Here is a 16988-nt window from a genome sequence, read left to right on the forward strand (position 1 = left end):
CTCCTCCAACGCCCTACAGCGCCCAGTGTCATCCGGGGTCCTGCAGCGCCTAGCACTTCAGTGCTCATCTATCTAAAGTGGGATGTTTGTAGCTAAATAATACATGAGTGGTTGAAAACAAAAGATAGAACTGAACAAAAAGGAAGAAAAGTCAAATTAAATCTCTTCAAGCACCAGCCCAGAGACAGTACGTGAGCACTTTGCTCGGCGGGCCTGTGAGACTCGCTCTCTTGTGGAAGCAACACATGCGTGCTTTGAAGCCACAAAATAGCTGAGCATGTTTTTAAAGCATTGTGTGCTCACTGTAAATTATTTTTAAAAATTTATTTTAACATTCTGGGTAACAGCTTATCAAAGTTATTTGAAAATTTACTTGACCATATTTTTTTTACATTTTTTATTTATGTATTTATTTATTTATTTATTTGAGAGTGACAGAGAGTGAAAGAGGGAGAGAGGGAGAGAGGGAGGGAGAGAGAGAGAGAGAGAATGGGCACACCGGGGCCTCCAGCCACTGCAAACGAACTCCAGACGCGTGCGTCCCCTTGTGCATCTGGCTAACGTGGGTCCTGGGCAACCGAGCCTTGAACCGGGGTCCTTAGGCTTCACAGGCAAGTGCTTAACTGCTAAGCCATCTCTCCAGCCTTTGGCCATATATTTTTGAATATGCTGTTCTGAAATGTAATATATTTGACATACTTGTCTTGGAAGGTGATTGTTTTTCTTTATTTTTTTCTTTTCTTTTTAAAAAATTTTTCTCAGCTGCTCTTGATCCTTTCATGTCCTTATTTGTATGAAAACGTTCCTTCCCTCAGTTGCTTACCACTCTTAAGGGAAGGGAGGGAGGAAGGCTTTGGAAATCCGGGTTATCTTCAGATTTTCCTTGCTGGAAGCCCCTGGCCTTGCTGCTTTGTGACTTGCAGTACTCCACATCCCTGACTTTTTATTAGCTCCCAACATATCTGATAAAAGATTGGTAATTAGTGTATTATGACTTCTTTTTTGAATTGTTCCCCAAGATAAGCAGAGTGGAATATGGTACATGGGTAAAAATTTGCATAATAATGTGATCAGCCTTTATCACAAAAGCTCAGTGTGATTGTGTCGAAATGAAAGCACTTATTTATGGAAAGTTCCTGAGTGCGCTTATCTCTCAGAATTAAAAATTACCACAGCGGCGTTATGGTGGCCTCTAATTTCAGAAGTAACGTGGCACGGCGTTGGCTCTCACTGTGCCCTGGTTTTGGAGCTAATATCCTTTCTTTCATTCCGAGAGGGTCCCTCTCCTCATCCCAAGCCAAACCAGAATGTTAAATATGGAATACTTTCTCCCTAAGTCACCCACTAAAGCTTTGTACTTGCATAAGAAATGAATGAGTGAACGAGCGAAGAGTGAATGAGTGAAATGACGATCGAACCTACTGCATTCATAAAAAGAATGTTTCCCAGTATTTCGACCAGCATTTGCTCGGTTGATGTGAATTTCAGTTCTTCCCATTTGCTCTTCATTTTCCTTTCACTACCTGTCTCCACAGTTTGCATGAGCTAGCCCAAGCCTCTTTTCCTAATTTTGTGTAAATGTAGCTGCCAAACTCTGCCAGATGGCCACCGCAGCTGGGAGACCACCCCTTGGCCTGTTGGCCTCAGCACTGTCATCATTTCTGCCCCAAGACTCCCCTGACTCCATGTTGGGGTGTGGACCTCTGGCTCTTGGTCTTCTCTTTGCTGATTCTTTTGTCTAAGTTCTCAAGCATTGTGTGTGGGGAATTCCAGTTTCTCCCCATAGTATCCATCCTGAAATCGCATTCCATTTCCCACTGTCTCTTCTAAGCAGATGTCGTCCAGTGATCCTGCCTTGTGGGGACCTGGGGTCCTGCTGGGCCTGCCAGACTTCATGGCCTTCGGCTAGGAGCTTCATAGGCACTTGTAGAAGGAGTGGTCAAATGGCTATACATGCAAGGCTATTTTTAAAATGGATTCGAGATAAACTATGAAATTACCAATCCTAGAATGATAAACATGGTTCCTGAGCTTGCCACCGCTGGTTTACCAACCAGTATTAGCTAAAGATGCTGACTTTATTGCTGAGCCTCATACAGCAACAGAATAATAACATAGCATAAAAATGTAGTGCAGGACCAAATGAGAGAAGAACAGAGGTAGGGAGGAATCATGTCTGCACATTCATCCCCACTCCAGATCCTCAAAGGACCTTCAGGGGACACAACGTAGAAACCATCAAGGCAGATTCTTTCTGAAGTCTCCTGGTTCTGTTACTATATAAGTTCAGCTGGGCTGTTCATTGCCTTTTAAATTAATAATATGCTCTATGAATGTGATCCCCACAGGTGCCTTCACTGGACCTTTAGTCCCTTGAACATTCCAAGTGAGAGTTTTCTGGGTGGTTATGAACTTGCGTGGGAGTCACCTTCTTATGTCCTTCCTAAGGACCCAGGAAGACTTACAGCAAGCATCCCCCAAATGTAGTCACTGTGTGCTCACGACTGCCGTTACTAGCTGGTGTATTAAGCAAAAGAAAGCCAGCCACTTTAACCATGGACTTTTGAGTACACTTCTGTGTTGAACTCTTTAAATGTAACTTTATTAAACTCATTCCTAATCCTGGACAAGTGAGTTTGCAAATGCCCTAGATAGTTCTAAACACCAAAATTTCCATTTCCTACCAGTAGTTCAGCTTTACATCACATTTTCACATTTTCACTTATCTCTTTGTTGTAAGCCCTTATTTTTCCCCATTGAAGTATTAGCAGAACTTTAATTCTTTTTTTTTTTTTTTTTTGTGGCAGGGTCTTCCTGTCTTGCAGGCTAATCTTGAACTCATGGTGGTCTTCCTACTTCAGCCTCTCCAGTGGTGGGATTAATCACATACACCCCCTGGATTCAGAACATTAATTCTGGAACCATCTCCTTGTGGCCTCGCACGTCAGCGTACTTAGTAGTTCCTGGAAATGAGTAAATTTGATGGGCACGGATAGGCCGCTTCACGAAGCTGTCAGGGAAGAATGGCGCAAAGCCCTCAACGCTTAACTCTGTTCAAATCATTTGCTTTTGCTTATTAAATTATTTGCTTTCTAGAAACTCCCTCGACATGTATGTATTTGCTGGGGATGCCATAAGGAAATGTCACATGTTCTGAGTCAGCTCTGAAGGCTCCCATTTGGTGGATTTGGTTCCTTCTTAGGGTCATGACAGACTCTCCTCCACGGCTGCCCAAGCTTTTGAGATTTGCTGGCAGTCTGGAGCAAGCCTTGGCTTGTAGAACCACTGCTCCAGTTGGCCTCTGCTTCACATGGCCTTTAAAAAAAATATTTATTTATTTATTTGACAGAGAAAGAGGGAGAGAGAGTGAGAAAAAGAGAGAGAGAGGGAGAAAGAGAGAGAGGCTGGGTGCAACACCTCCAGTCACTGCAAATCAACTCCAGACGCGTGCGCCCCCTTGTGCATCTGGCTAATGTGGGTCCTGGGGAATCAAACCTGGGTCCTTTGGCTTTCTATGCAAATGTCTTAACAGCTAAGCCATCCCTCCAGCCCCACATAGCCTTTTCTTTATGAATGCCAATGCATAAGTTTCCCCACATTTGATAAGCCACGTTTGATTAGGAGCTGCATCCGTCACCCTGTCGTCGCTGTGACAACGCACCTGACAAAAGTCATTTTATGGGAGGAAGAGTTGATTTCAGCTTGCACCTCCAGGCTGCATCTGTGGTGGCAGGGAAGGCAACAGGAGCCTGTGATGGGGATTACACTGGAGCAAAAGAAAGATGTACGGACCCAAAAAGAAGGTTTTAGACTTAAAAAAAAGAAGAGTAAGAAGACAGAATGTACAGTATTAGAGCTTCATTCAACTTCTTTGGCTCCCGGCAACTCTCACTCAGTCCCCAGTTTAAGTCATTCTAGATTAAAACCTTAAAGCTGGGCTGGAGAGATGGCTTAGCGGTTAAGCACTTGCCTGTGAAGCCTAAGGACCCCGGTTCGAGGCTCAGTTCTCCAGGACCCACGTTAGGCAGATGCACAAGGGGGCACATGCGTCTGGAGTTCGTTTGCAGTGGCTAAGCAGCCCTGGCGTGCCCACTCTCTCCCCTCTCTCTCTCTGTCTGTCACTCTCAAAAATAAATAAATCAAAATAAACAACAACAAAAAAACTTAAAGCCAATAAACTACTGCAGGGAGAAGTCTGCTACCCTGGGATTGACCTTGATATTCCTTTGGGCGGGATGTGTCAGGGTAATTTTGTTTTTTTGGACTCCAAATGAGGAAATCTGAAATGCATGTCAGATCATGAGTGTTCAAATATGGAGGCTTTATCACATGAATGTGAAGTCTTCAATTTCTTTATGACATTAAAAGGTAAGGTGAGTTATTCTGATGATGGTGAAATTGGCACAGAAACTTGGGTTGATCTGAGCTTTATAGAGCAAACGTGTTTTACCATTCCAATGTGTCTCCATGAGCTGCTGTGCACTTCTCTGTATGGTCTCCCCCATCTTCCCCATAAAACAGAAACCCCTTGATGCTATAATCACTTAGTTATTGAGGGCTGAAGAGACAGTTTAGTGATTAAGGTGCTTGTCTGAAAAGCCTAAGGACCCAGGTTCAATTCCCCGGGACCCACATAAGTCAGATGCACAAGGTGGCGCATGCATCTGGAGTTTGTTTGCAGTGGCTAGAGTGCCATTCTCTCTCTTTCTCTCAAATAAATAAATAACGTATGTAAAAAAGGAAATGGGAACAGTGGGAGCTTTCCGTAGAGCCCGTTGGGAGCGTGTGCACAGATGGGGAGTGGCAGGTCCGGCACACCCTCTGAAGAGTCCTTACGCCCTGCGATGTGACACATTCATCTGATTTGTGTCCACACAAGTTTCCTGTGTATCCTTGGAGAAGACTGATTTCATTGTTACAAATGTGAAACCAATAATTTTCTTTTAACATGCAAATATGTTCGATTTTTCCTTACTTTCCCTACCGAGCTGAAAGCAGTTGGCTTGTCTTAGGGGTTTTCATTTCATTGTGTTTTGATGTGACGTTACCTTTCATTAATCCCTTCCAGCTAAGCAAAATTTAATTAAAGTCATCTTACCTGATGGCAACCATTTATGTATTTTTCTTTTTTTTTTTTAAGAGCTCTGTCAAGCCTGGAGGCTCAGACTTGTCATGCCAGCAACTTGGGAGACTGAGGCAGGAAGGGAGGCTGCAAACTCAAGTCCTACCTGGACTACTGAGTGAGAATCCCCCATCTCAAAAATAAATAAATAAATAAATAAATAAATAAATAAATAAATAAAAGGTGGGATTCTTGGCACATGTCTGTAATTCTAGCTACTCTTGAGGCTAAGGCAGAAGGATTCCAAGTTCAAGACCTGCCTGGACTGCACAGCAAGTTTAAGGCCAGCCCTGCAGTTTCGTGAGGCCCTGTCCTGAAATAATGGAAGCAGCGCAGGCCGGGGGCTGGAGGAAGAGTGCTTACCCCGCCCGCTGAGGCGCCGGGCTCGGCTCCTCGGGAAGCTCAGCTACCGCGCTCTGTTCACAGAGAAGTCCTACTGCTACACGGAGTGAGCTCTTGCAAGAATTCAGACTTTGTTACACCGTGGCCTGTTTCTCCATTGAGTTTGGATAACTGCAAAATTTTTTATGCCTACTTAGTACAATTGTAACCTTAATTTTAAAGGGTTTGGACTCGAGGGTGAAAGGAAATTTTTCTTCTTGGGTTTTTTTTTTTTTTTTTTGTCTGTGTGTGTGTGTGTGTGTGTGTGTGTGTGTGGTATGGGATACGTAGTCTGTGTACATGTATGTGTCTTTGCAGTGCCTGACGTGATCGCCTGCTGTTGGGATACTCCCTGTGATGGCCATAGTGGCTCCGTCCTTCTTCCACCTATTTTTTTTTAATTAAAAAAAAAATTTTTTAACTTTTTTTAAAAAAAGGTTGTAAGCCGGGCGTGGTGGCACACGCCTTTAATCCCAACACTCAGGAGGCGGAGGTAGGAGGATTGCCATGAGTTCAAGGCCACCCTGAGACTACATAGTGAATTCCAGGTCAGCCTGAGCCAGAGTGAGACCCTACCTCGAAAAACCAAAAAAAAAAAAAAAAAAAAAAAAGGTTGTAGTCTTATATCCCCTCTCCCCTGGTACCCTTTTCCTCGAGGGCTCTATTCCATGGGGTTGCAGATGGTCACTGTTGGGTAATTAAGGCCTCTAATCAGTCTCTGGGGGTGGAGGCCACTGTGCCTCAGGATATTCCCACCCACCCCCTGATGGATATTACAGTCTTCTACAGTGGTCCCTGAACCTTGGTGGGTCTGTTAACAGTCTTCTCTGTTGAGTTCTCTGTAGTCCCTGGGTTTCTGATTTGATGTGTTTTGATTGACCACAGTGTCGATCACCATTCCCCTGAAGCTGGTGGTCAGGCTACTGGTGGGAGCAATGCTCGTGGTGTCTCTCCCTCTGCAGTTCCTCGTGGGTCCTGGCAGAGGTAGTAGAGGTGGCATGTCTTACGGTAGGCAGTCAGCTGTCTCTCCTTGTCGTATTGTTGGATCTCGGATCTCCTGAGTTTTCTCTGCCATCCTCATGGTTTGGAGGGAGCAGCGTCAGAAAGGACTGCTTCTCTCACTTTATTTGGCTTTTCACATGCCCTTTCTTTTTTTGTTCTCTTTAAACATGTATGATTGAGAAACACTGTTAATATCCACAGATTAGCTTCACAACACAGGTCTATTTTTTATTTGACTTTTTAAAAATAAAATTATAAACCAAAAATAGGTATCTGTTATTTGCTGTTTCTGAACTATACTTTCGGCGGGTGGAGAATGCACTCCTTAATTTCCAGTTACTTCTATTGTCATAAGCAAAGCTGGCAAACAACAGGGATCTCGACTCACCGTTCTCAACTTGGAAGTCAAGTCATGTTAAGAATCTTGAGGTGGACCAGCCAGAGCACCAGACTCCTTCTGGCCAGTGTGTTTTGTTCAGTTTGGGCACCATCCACCTCTGATGGGCAACATATGCCTGCCCAGAGAGGAGGAGAAGAACACCATGTGTGCTTAGGAAATAATGGGATGAAGATTTTGTGTCTTCAAAATGTAGAATAGATTTCTATTTTAAAACCAGTTATTTGGTCATGCAAACACTGGTAGCCCATGGTAGGTGAAAATAAGGTTTCAACTCGGTCTTGACCGCCAGTGCTTCTTGAGCACAGACTTGTGGAACAGAATTTAAAGGAAAAAAAAAAAGGTGAAAGCAGTATCTCCCAATTTTAAGCCAGAGTAAATTCTATGCTAGCCATCTCCAGGTAACCCTAATACATTCTATTTTCTTGGGCTTGTCTTTTTGTCTTTCTTCAACAGCCCTTTCAAGACTTCTGAGATGCTCTGATTGCATTATCTTGTAAAATATGCATTACCAATTTAGCTTTGTAACTTGAAACCAAAGGTCAAGGCAGCCATCTGGGATTTTGGAAACTCTAACTATTATGCAGGATTTCTGGGGCAGCTTTTGCCAGGCAAATGCTCATCGAAGCCTGAGTCAGTCCAACTACTAAGTCTTCTTTCCTGTCCCCTTTTTGGGGACAGGGAGAGGCATGGGGAGGGGGGGGATAACAGCTTGCTTTGGTTACCCAGGCATGGGCACTTTCGTCCTCTCTGACTGTGGAGAGCACAGATTCTGAATCTTGAATATGGCAGCAGGTGGGCAAGGCCTTTATCTGGTACATCTGTGAGGCCCTGGACATTCATGGCTCGTCTGTCTGCCTCCTGTTAGGCAAATATATTCGTCAAAATGGGAAGGAGGGAAAGAGACTACTAAGGTACACTGGAAGGAGGAAGTAATTGGGGGGTGAAGTGGGTATTTTGCTGCCCCTATAAATTGTAGGGGGCGGTGAGTGAGGGCTTGATTCTTAGGAAAATATTTGAAGTGAGAAATGTTTTGAAGTGTACAACAGAATTACTCAGTCCATGGTGTGCAGTTGCATTGCTGTGTAAATGCACACAGAAATGACAGATAGAAAGACAAATTGTCCTTCCAAAGGGATTTGATAATAAGGATTTTCTTAACAGTGTTCATCTGAATGTGGCAATGATTTTTTTTAATTTTTTGTTTATTTTTATTTATTTATTTGAGAGCAACAGGCAGAGAAAGAGGCAGATGGAGAGAGAGAATGGGTGTGCCATTCCACTACAAACGAACTCCAGATGCATGCCATGCGCCCCCTTGTGCATCTGGCTAACGTGGGTCCTGGGGAATCGAGCCTCGAACCGGGGTCCTTAGGCTTCACAGGCAAGCGCTTAACTGCTAAGCCATCTCTCCAGCCCTTAAAATCATCTTTGTTGTTGTTGTTAAGATAAAAGACCTGAATGTTCTAACGATTAAGTAGGAAATGTGAATGCTTATTCTCCCTTCCAAACACTATCTCCTTAATAAGCTGTGATGAGGGAATAATGTCCCTGCAACTCCTTCCCTTTGGTAATCGGTCTTTCTAGTGAGTGAAAGATGACTTTGTGTCGGGGATTATGGGGGGCAGAGGGTGAGCAGAGCAGATGAGACTGATGGGGGCTTCCCCGGGCTGCTTCATTACCCATCCAGGGAGAATGCCGCGGTCAAGGTGTTTTCAGCAGAAGTGCCGCGGAAAGGGCACGTGCTCCCAGAGCTCGTAGGAGCACAGCCGTGTTGGGATAGTCAGGATTTCTCTGCTTCATACTCAGTCCTATCCAACCATGCCCAGGAGGCTGGCATCCTGGGTGAGGCAGACGGTATCCTGCAGCCCCAGGGAACTCCTTACTCAAGGCAGGTCCAGCTCTAAGGGGCTGCTCACTGAAGAGCTCTCCCCATGCTGACTTTCTGTGGGTGGCTGTCCCTCACAAACCCAGCTCCTTATTTGTTCAACCACAAGCATGTGCTTTCTTTTTTTTATAACAACGTGTATTTTTTTTTTTTTGGAATGTGCATGCTGTGTAATGTGTGCAACGTTTATGTGAAGACACATGTGCCCCGTGTGTTCATGTGTGGAGGCCAGGCGACCCTCCCAGGGGTCCGTCTCCGTCACCGAGCCTCATGTTTCCCTGAGATGCGGTCTCTCTCTGAACTCAGAGCTTGCCATTTCCCAGAGCCCCGTGACTCTCTGCACTTGCTCCCCACGTGGGGTTACAGGCATTCGCGGCGTGTCCAGCTGTTCACATGAGTGCTGGGGAGCTAAACTCTGCACACCTCATCCTTGTGAAGAAAGCTCTTTCACCCACTGAGCCATTTCCCCACCGTTGCCGACACTTTCCGTGCATTTGACACTAGGAAGGGGTCTTATGAATCCTGGCTGCCCTGTGTTGTAGGCAGGTGGCTTTAAGCAAGACATTCACCCACTGGTCCAACCATGTTTCGCCCTCTGAGCATTTTCCCTGCTTCACTTCCCATAAATACTCCTGTGTGTTTATAACACACTGCACTCTGGATACCGGAACCATCTTTAGTAGTGCTGGTAGGACAGCTCACGCTGGTGATGCTTATGCCATGACTAGGAACGAGCCTGGCTCTAGTAGCCTGCCCAGCAAATGCTGTTCTGTGGTCCGTCAACAAGTGTAGTCATCCTACAGTTTCTCTTGGACGTGTCACTGTTATTTCTTAGGAGCCTACGTAAGGATGGGCAGTCACTTTTATACTTACACTGTGCAGAGGTATTCTAACTGGGCCTTATGGTATCAAATCTGTCACATTATTGTTTTTAAAAATGTCTGTCTGTCTGTATGTATATGCGTATTTACAGCATGATAGGCACTCTTGCTACTGTCAGCAAGCACCAAATGCATGTGCTCCTTTTTTTGCATCTGGCTTGGGAATTGAGCCTGGGTCAGCAGGCTATGCACACAAGTGCCTTTAACCACTGAGCCGTCTTCCCAGCCCTTCATTAAATTCATTCACCCACCAATGTTTGCACTTCTGAAGCATTGCTTTTGTCTGTGTTACTATTGATTCCAAACCTTTCCTTGGTTTCCAAGGCTTATCAAAAATATTCTGAATTTCTTCCTGGCGACTCAAGACCTAACAGCATAACTTGAATCCTCTTGGGATTTCAGCCCTCAGCAAGCCTGCAGTCCTTTTTCACCCACTGATGTGACTCACTGTCTTAGATCTCCTTCAGCTCCTGACACTCGGGTGAAATTGGTTGCTGAGAGAAGAGAATAGCCCATAAGCCAAGAGCTTGAGAAGTTCTAGCTTTCTTGGTTCCTTTCTGTTGCCATAATAGGATCTTTCAGACTGGACAGTTTATAAGTAACAGAAATTTATTTTCTCATAGTTCTGGAGGCTGAAAGTCCAAGGTTAAGGCGCTGGAATCTGCTTTTGGCCTCCTCATCCAGAGGGAAGGGAAACCATGATTCCCATGTTGTAGGGTGAAAGAGTTCAGGGACAAAAGGGGGCTGAACTTGACCTGTTAAATCGGCATATGTCACTCCCATGAGGGCCAAACTTTCAATGTTCCTAGACCTACCCAAGGTCCAGCCCCACTAAAATGGGAGCCAGATTTTAGCATCAGTTTTAGAACAACCATTCAGACCATATGGTATAGTACAAACTTGAGACTTCCGCCAGTACTTGTATTTCCATTATTCAACCATTACTAAAACAACAGCAGAGGCCGCCCTTGAAGCTCAGCTTCAAGCTTCACAGGTCATTCTAACATCTCTACATTACACCATCCATGAAACCCTCGTGGGGATCACATATTATTTTTTTTGAAAATTGTTTTCTGATTCATTTTCAGGATTACTTACAAAGACTATGTTAAAGTGACATTGGAAAATATTGCTGTGTAATAATCTTTCTAGATTTTGAGGAATACCCCCAACTATTAGCAAGTACACATGGGGGTGTCTCAGTTATATCCCTTAATTTCAGAATTCTATTGAGGAAGTTCCATAACTCACTTAGGGATCCTTGAGTATTACCTATGATCAATTGTTCTCTTTATAGTAATGTTTTATTTAAGCTCCAGAGTATAATGCTTGCACACATGCCTGTGCACCTGCATGTGCACATGTGTGTGTGTTCTGTAGGACAGCTCAGAGTACTTTAAATTTGTATTCCTAGTTTATACTTTGGGAAGCTATCTTATCATCTCTGGCTTCCCTCTCCCTCAAGTTTCGAAAGTAGGATCCACAGATTAGGTCTTTTTGGCACTTGTCAGTTCTAGCTTTTCATGACAATTACCTGAGTCAAATCAATATCAGATGTTCATAATTCTTGAATAAAATCCCTCCCAATTACTGTAAGAATCAATCTGTACTGAAACTAAAATTACTCCTGACAGCAAGTAGCTCTGTTTGATATATTAAATTTAAAGCATTCTAATTTTCATTTTCTTTTCTCTCCTTAGTTTGCTGTTTTGTGGTCCACAAGAGGTGCCATGAATTTGTTACTTTTTCTTGCCCGGGTGCAGATAAGGGACCCGACACTGATGTAAGTAGCCTGGAAACCATTATGTGATGCTAATGTGCATGTATGAGCTTTATGTATACTTTTTACTGCCCTCATAACTGTTGTTTTGACCATACTATTAACAAGAAGACTTCTCAGTTACTCTCTGGTAACTTTGGCTTGTGGTAACGGGCAGGTTCACAGTCCCCTTGAGCTCCAAACTCTTTCTCAGAGGAGAATTATTGGTTTGTGTTTTTCTACTCTGGGCAGACACATTGATTCAAGCTATCAAATTTATAGAAACAACTATGTTGGTAAACTTTAGAATGCTTAAAATCATGCTTTATTTTATTTTTAAAGGTCTTCATTCTATTCAGACCATCATTCGTCTTGACCAATGTGACAAGTTGCTCTTAGTTTGTTTCATGACATCATGTGTCTGATATGTGCTCCTGTTAAAGGGAATACCACACACATCTGTTTTACTGAACTATGAGCTATGAAGATTCTCAGTAGTTTTGTGTTTTTGTGTCCTGACTCTGCCTGCCTCTATTGAGTATCTCCAGTATATGTCTTCTTACTGGAAAAATAAGACCAATAAAAGACATTGAGAATTAGGAGACAAGAAAATACCAATGTCTCAAATATATTTGATGAAGGGAAACTTGTGTGTTAAATGAAAAGTAACATTTTAACTGAAAAAAATGACAATGCGTGGACTAATGGACATTTCTATTTGGAATTGCTTTGTTCAGATGAGTGCAGTTACTTAGTCATAAGTTATCGGCTTCCCACTTTAAATGCTGAGGAAAATTGAGGAAATTGATTTTGAAGTGGCTTCTCAGTGCAGGCAGGCCATTTTCAGAAGTGGCGTTTTTACAGTGGGCTCTGGGGCACTTAGATAGACCTTGTTGTGATCCATGTAATGGATCAACTTATCTCTTGACTCTCAGGCCATAGAAATGCCATGATTTGATTAAGATACTTGTAGGCGCAGCATTAATGGATGCCGCAGGCTCCGAGCCACCATCGTTCCGTGGAGTCTTAGAGGTGATGGAGCCAGTAACTTAGAGGTCATCCCGCATTATCTCCTTGTGGATGAGGAAGCCCTGGTCTATGAAGGTGGAGTGCCTTGCCTGTATCCATATGAAACTAGTTAGTATCATTCCCGCTCCCTTTCCATTTCTCAATTTTTCCCCCTGGCTATTATCTCCATTTAGGGCATTTTAGAGATAAAGTGGACCAAAGGCTGCATCCTAACTTTTCTAAAAATCTAAAATGTTGTTATTTTGAAGGTGTCCCAAGCATAGCGTGTTAGTGTTTTGAATTCCTTGCTTGTTCTTCCACCTTCTACTTTAGGAGATGGATGGGGTTGGGTGTAGCATGGTGGAAGGTAGGAAGCATCAAAGGTGGGAAAGCCTGCGTAGAGGCACCTACCTTCCATGACGGGGAGACAGGAGGCTGGGGGACGCGGAAGCAATGGGCATGGGCCTGGTGAGCATGTTCAAGAAGCACTGAGGAGCCAGTTTAGTGGCCCTTGGTCACATGGGTTCAAGGGGATAGAAACAATGAGAACAACTTTCAGGTTTCTGGTCTAAATACATGCATGGGTGGATGGATGGATGGATGGATGGATGGATGGATGGATGGATGGATGGACAGACACACGTGCTTTGGGGTCATGCAGACTATAAAGGGTGAGCACACATTTGGTAAGTCACCATGGGGCAGATCACAAGTTTAGTTTGGACACATTCAGCTCGAGAAGGCTGGCCCCAAGAAGATAATTGCATGTGGGCCAAGTGTGGAGGTCAGAAGTAGGTATGTTCTGAAAATACAGATGTTTTTGTAAAGCCTGAGGAGTAGGTTGTATGGCCTAGAAAGAGGGCGTTGAGTGAGACCATAAAAGGATTAATTTCCAGCAGAGAGCTCAAAGAAACTCCCTCCCGAAGGTTGGATGGGAAAGAAAGATCAGGGAGAGACACCAAGAGTGAGCAGCCAGCCGAGCGGGAGGAGAGCCAGCAGGGCACGCGGCTGCTCTGAGCATTTCTTTCAAGGTCTGCAGTGGATCTGGCGTGGATTCTCTGTAGTTTGCACAAGACAGTGTCATCTTCATGGGAGGGTCTATAGCAGAGAACAGTTATAATGCATTTTAGTTTCCACCAACCCTTTCCATACTCAGAATATCTTCCTGTTTGGATGGTCATCTCCTAAAACCCAAACCATACGTAAAATCTCCTTCAAGGGGCTGCCTTTCATGGAATATCACAACATAACAGGAATATGTTTGTGATGTGATCTCCCACCAAGTTCTGTCTCTGTGCATCTTTGTGTGTCTTGACTTGCTTTAGGCCCTGGACTTTGCACATTAATGTCTTGAAAAGTGGTAATAAGTGATAACTTTTTTTTTTTTTTCAGTATAAGAGAGAAGTATGTGAGATAGGAAAAGGGACAAGGGCTCGCTAGCCCCACCTGTCTGATTCTCAAAGGATCACACATGATTTTGCAAGGATAACTTTGTTCCTTGGAGCTAAAAGAGCTAAGGGCTCTCTGTGGCCAAGGCATATGAAGGAGGGTTTTTCTTATTGTACAAATCTATAAGTCCTGGGAAGCCACAAGATGGCTTAACTGAGCCATGCCATCGAGATACTAGACAAGAACTAGGATCATAAGGAACTGCTCTGAGCTAGTTGAATTTTCTGTTCCATCCTTTTCTGAATAGCTTTTAAAGTCACAGGCTTGCAGAGTTGGAAGGACATTAAAGATTGGCCTAGCCAGGCATGGCGGTGCGTGCCTTTAATCCCAGCACTTGGGAGGCAGAGGTAGGAGGATCTCCATGAGTTCGAGGCCACGCTGAGAATGCAGAGTGAATTCCAGGTCAGCCTGGGCCAGTGTGAGACCTTACCTGGAAAAACAAAAACAAAAACAAAACAAAACAAAAAAAAGATTGGCCTAGGCTGATCTTACATTCTAGATTAGGAAACAGGTGCATTGGATAAAGGCATAAATGGCTTAGGTGCCATTGTGTGTTTTCCCTTGGGCATCCAATGGGTTTGTGTGTTGGCTCTTTCAAAGAGCGGGTTCTGATGGAGAAAAGAAAGAGAGGGAGTGATGGGTGGGTGGGTTGAGCACACTGATGGCACCTACCTTGGGCATTCATTGAAAGTTTTGATCAGATACTTAGAAAAGCGCTAAAAGGCATGGGGGCGATCTGTTAAAAGAATAGAATGGATGGATGAGGGAAAATGGAGTAGAATAAAAAAAAAAAAAAGGACAAAAAGCTGCTCCTAGTGTGCATGGTTTCCCCCCCCCCCCCTTGAAACATTAGAAAAGACAAAGGAGCTGAGCTGCTTTCTCAGAGCACAGGGAAGGGTTACGGCGCCCTGTTGCCGCTGCCGCACTCAGCCCCTAGCGCTCAGAGCCAGGGAGGGAGAAGATGCAGCGCTGGCGAAGTCCTCGTACCGAGTCTGCTCTGCGCCTTCAAGAGGAAAGGACTGGCAAAGCACTGAAAAAGAAGCCAGAGGCGCCCGGCTGACAGCTGGCGTCCAGTGGGAAATACTCCCAGTGTTGCTGAAGAATGGTGCTCCTCGGAGCTCAAGGAGCAGGCGCAGTCGAAAGGCCGTGGTCATTCAGGGGTCTTGGAGAGGGAAAGGAAGGACCCTTGAGGATGATTGGGCCAGTTTCTCAGGCCCTTGCCAGCTCTGGGGGAGTGATGCTCCATTGCCAGGCAATCTCTCGCGGCGCAAGCATTTCCTAGACTCTAGGAGCAATTCCACGGACCCTTACCTGAGCAGAGAGCAGAATGAAAGGTTTTGAAAGAACTGGTGCTGTGGGTTCTCCCCTGCTTCCCTGGGAAGCATGGGTGTTGGGGTGTGCACTTCGCAGAACATGCCACAATCCCCCCACCCTGTCAGCTAAGCCCTTGGAGTCTGGGGCAGAATTTGTGGCTGTTTCTAGGCATGTAGGCCCTGAATGCAGCTGTGATTCTTTTGTTTTATTTTATTTTTTATTTATTTATTTGAGAACGACAGACACAGAGAGAAAGACAGATAGAGGGAGAGAGAGAGAGAATGGGCGCGCCAGGGCTTCCAGCCTCTGCAAACGAACTCAAGACGCGTGTGCCCCCTGTGCATCTGGCTAACGTGGGACCTGGGGAACCGAGCCTCGAACCGGGGTCCTTAGGCTTCACAGGCAAGCGCTTAACCGCTAAGCACAGCCCTGCAGCTGTGATTCTGACCACCATTTCTGCATCTAAAGTTTTGTAAGGCAACAACCAGACAGTTTAGAAACAGTCTCTCTCCTTTCCCTGCCAAACTCCGATGTGGACTGAGACACTGCCTGACAGGAGAGAGAACAACTTTGGGTACTAGGGACAGTGAGCGGGCTCCTCTGCGGAGGAGCCACAGGTGCCCCTTTTCCTGCCCTGGCTGGATGAGTAAGGGAGGGCTGTGGCAGGCCCTTTTGCTCTTACTTCCTATAGCTGTTCACGCCAGTGTAGCTAACCTGCTCTCTGTCCCTGGGCTCAGAGCTCTCTCCTGTCCTTAGAACAACCTACATCCATCATCACTTATGCCTGTTCCCAGGGCCCACCTTGCGAGAGGGCAAATGCTCATTCAAATCTCCAGTCTGCATGCATGTACGTATGTGCCAGTATATATACTGATTAGCACTTCAACCGTCTTTCAGCTCACTGTTTTCTCTGTTTGCGTTAAATGAGAGCACTCTGGAGGCTGAAGTAGGAGGATCACCATGAGTTTGAGGCTAGTGTGGGGCTACAGAGTTCCAGGTTAGCCTGGGCTAGAGTGAGACCCTGCCTTAATCAAAATATTAAAAAGCCGCAGCAGCAGCAACAGCAGCTGACTTGTTCCTAGGTGTGACGGTGTACCTGGGTCCGCATCAAGGTGCGTCCCAGACTGTGCCAGCTGTAAGACTGGCCGTCTTGGAAAAGAAGCTGAGTGCCCTGAATGGAAACACTTAGAGCTAGAATGGGAAATAGAAGCCATTGTGCAAACTGTAGCAAAGGAGCCAGACTCTGGTGAAATATCTAGAGAGCAGAATTTTCTTTCTTTTCCTTTCTTTCTTTCCTTTTCTTTCTTTTCTCTCCTTCTCTCTCTCTCTCTCTCTCTCTCTCTCTCTCTTTCTTTCTTTCTTGGTGTGTGTATAGTATGTATTGTGTGGTACATATAAGTATATTGCATGCGCATGTGTGTATAAATGTGCACACCACATACTCATGCATATGGAGGCTAGAGGACAACACAGGCAGTGTTCCTCTATCGCTCGTTGCCTTGTTACCTTGACACAATCTCTCCCTGCACCTGGGGCTGCTGGGTTTTCAGTGAGATTGCCCACAGTGATCATTTCCTGCCTCTGTCCCCCTCAGGGCTAGGGTTGCAGGCGTGCGTGGCCAGACCAGCTTCTTACGTGGGTGTGGGTGCGGGGATGGCACCGGGGCCCTCTCAGGCCCTTGAGCTTGCACAGCAAGAGCTCTGACCAGCTGAGTCATGTGCTCAGTCCGGGAATTGTGATCTTGAGCCATTTCGTGTGTCCTAGAAGCCAATGAAGGGGGGAAAAAG

The 16988-nt window shown here is 45.1% G+C and overlaps 1 protein-coding gene across 2 annotated transcripts in view; it reads left to right on the forward strand.

Annotated features, from left to right (window-relative positions):
* The window catches only part of Prkca (protein kinase C alpha), a 447179-nt gene that overhangs the window by 160719 nt on the left and 269472 nt on the right, over window positions 1-16988 (forward strand). For both annotated transcript variants that reach the window (XM_045157944.1, XM_004655131.2), the window contains exon 3: window positions 11372-11454. In XM_045157944.1, the coding sequence (XP_045013879.1) occupies window positions 11372-11454 (83 nt within the window). The remainder of the gene's footprint in view (window positions 1-11371; window positions 11455-16988) is intronic.

This window comes from Jaculus jaculus, chromosome 9, assembly GCF_020740685.1.
Source record: "Jaculus jaculus isolate mJacJac1 chromosome 9, mJacJac1.mat.Y.cur, whole genome shotgun sequence".
In the NCBI taxonomy this organism is placed as follows: domain Eukaryota; kingdom Metazoa; phylum Chordata; class Mammalia; order Rodentia; family Dipodidae; genus Jaculus; species Jaculus jaculus.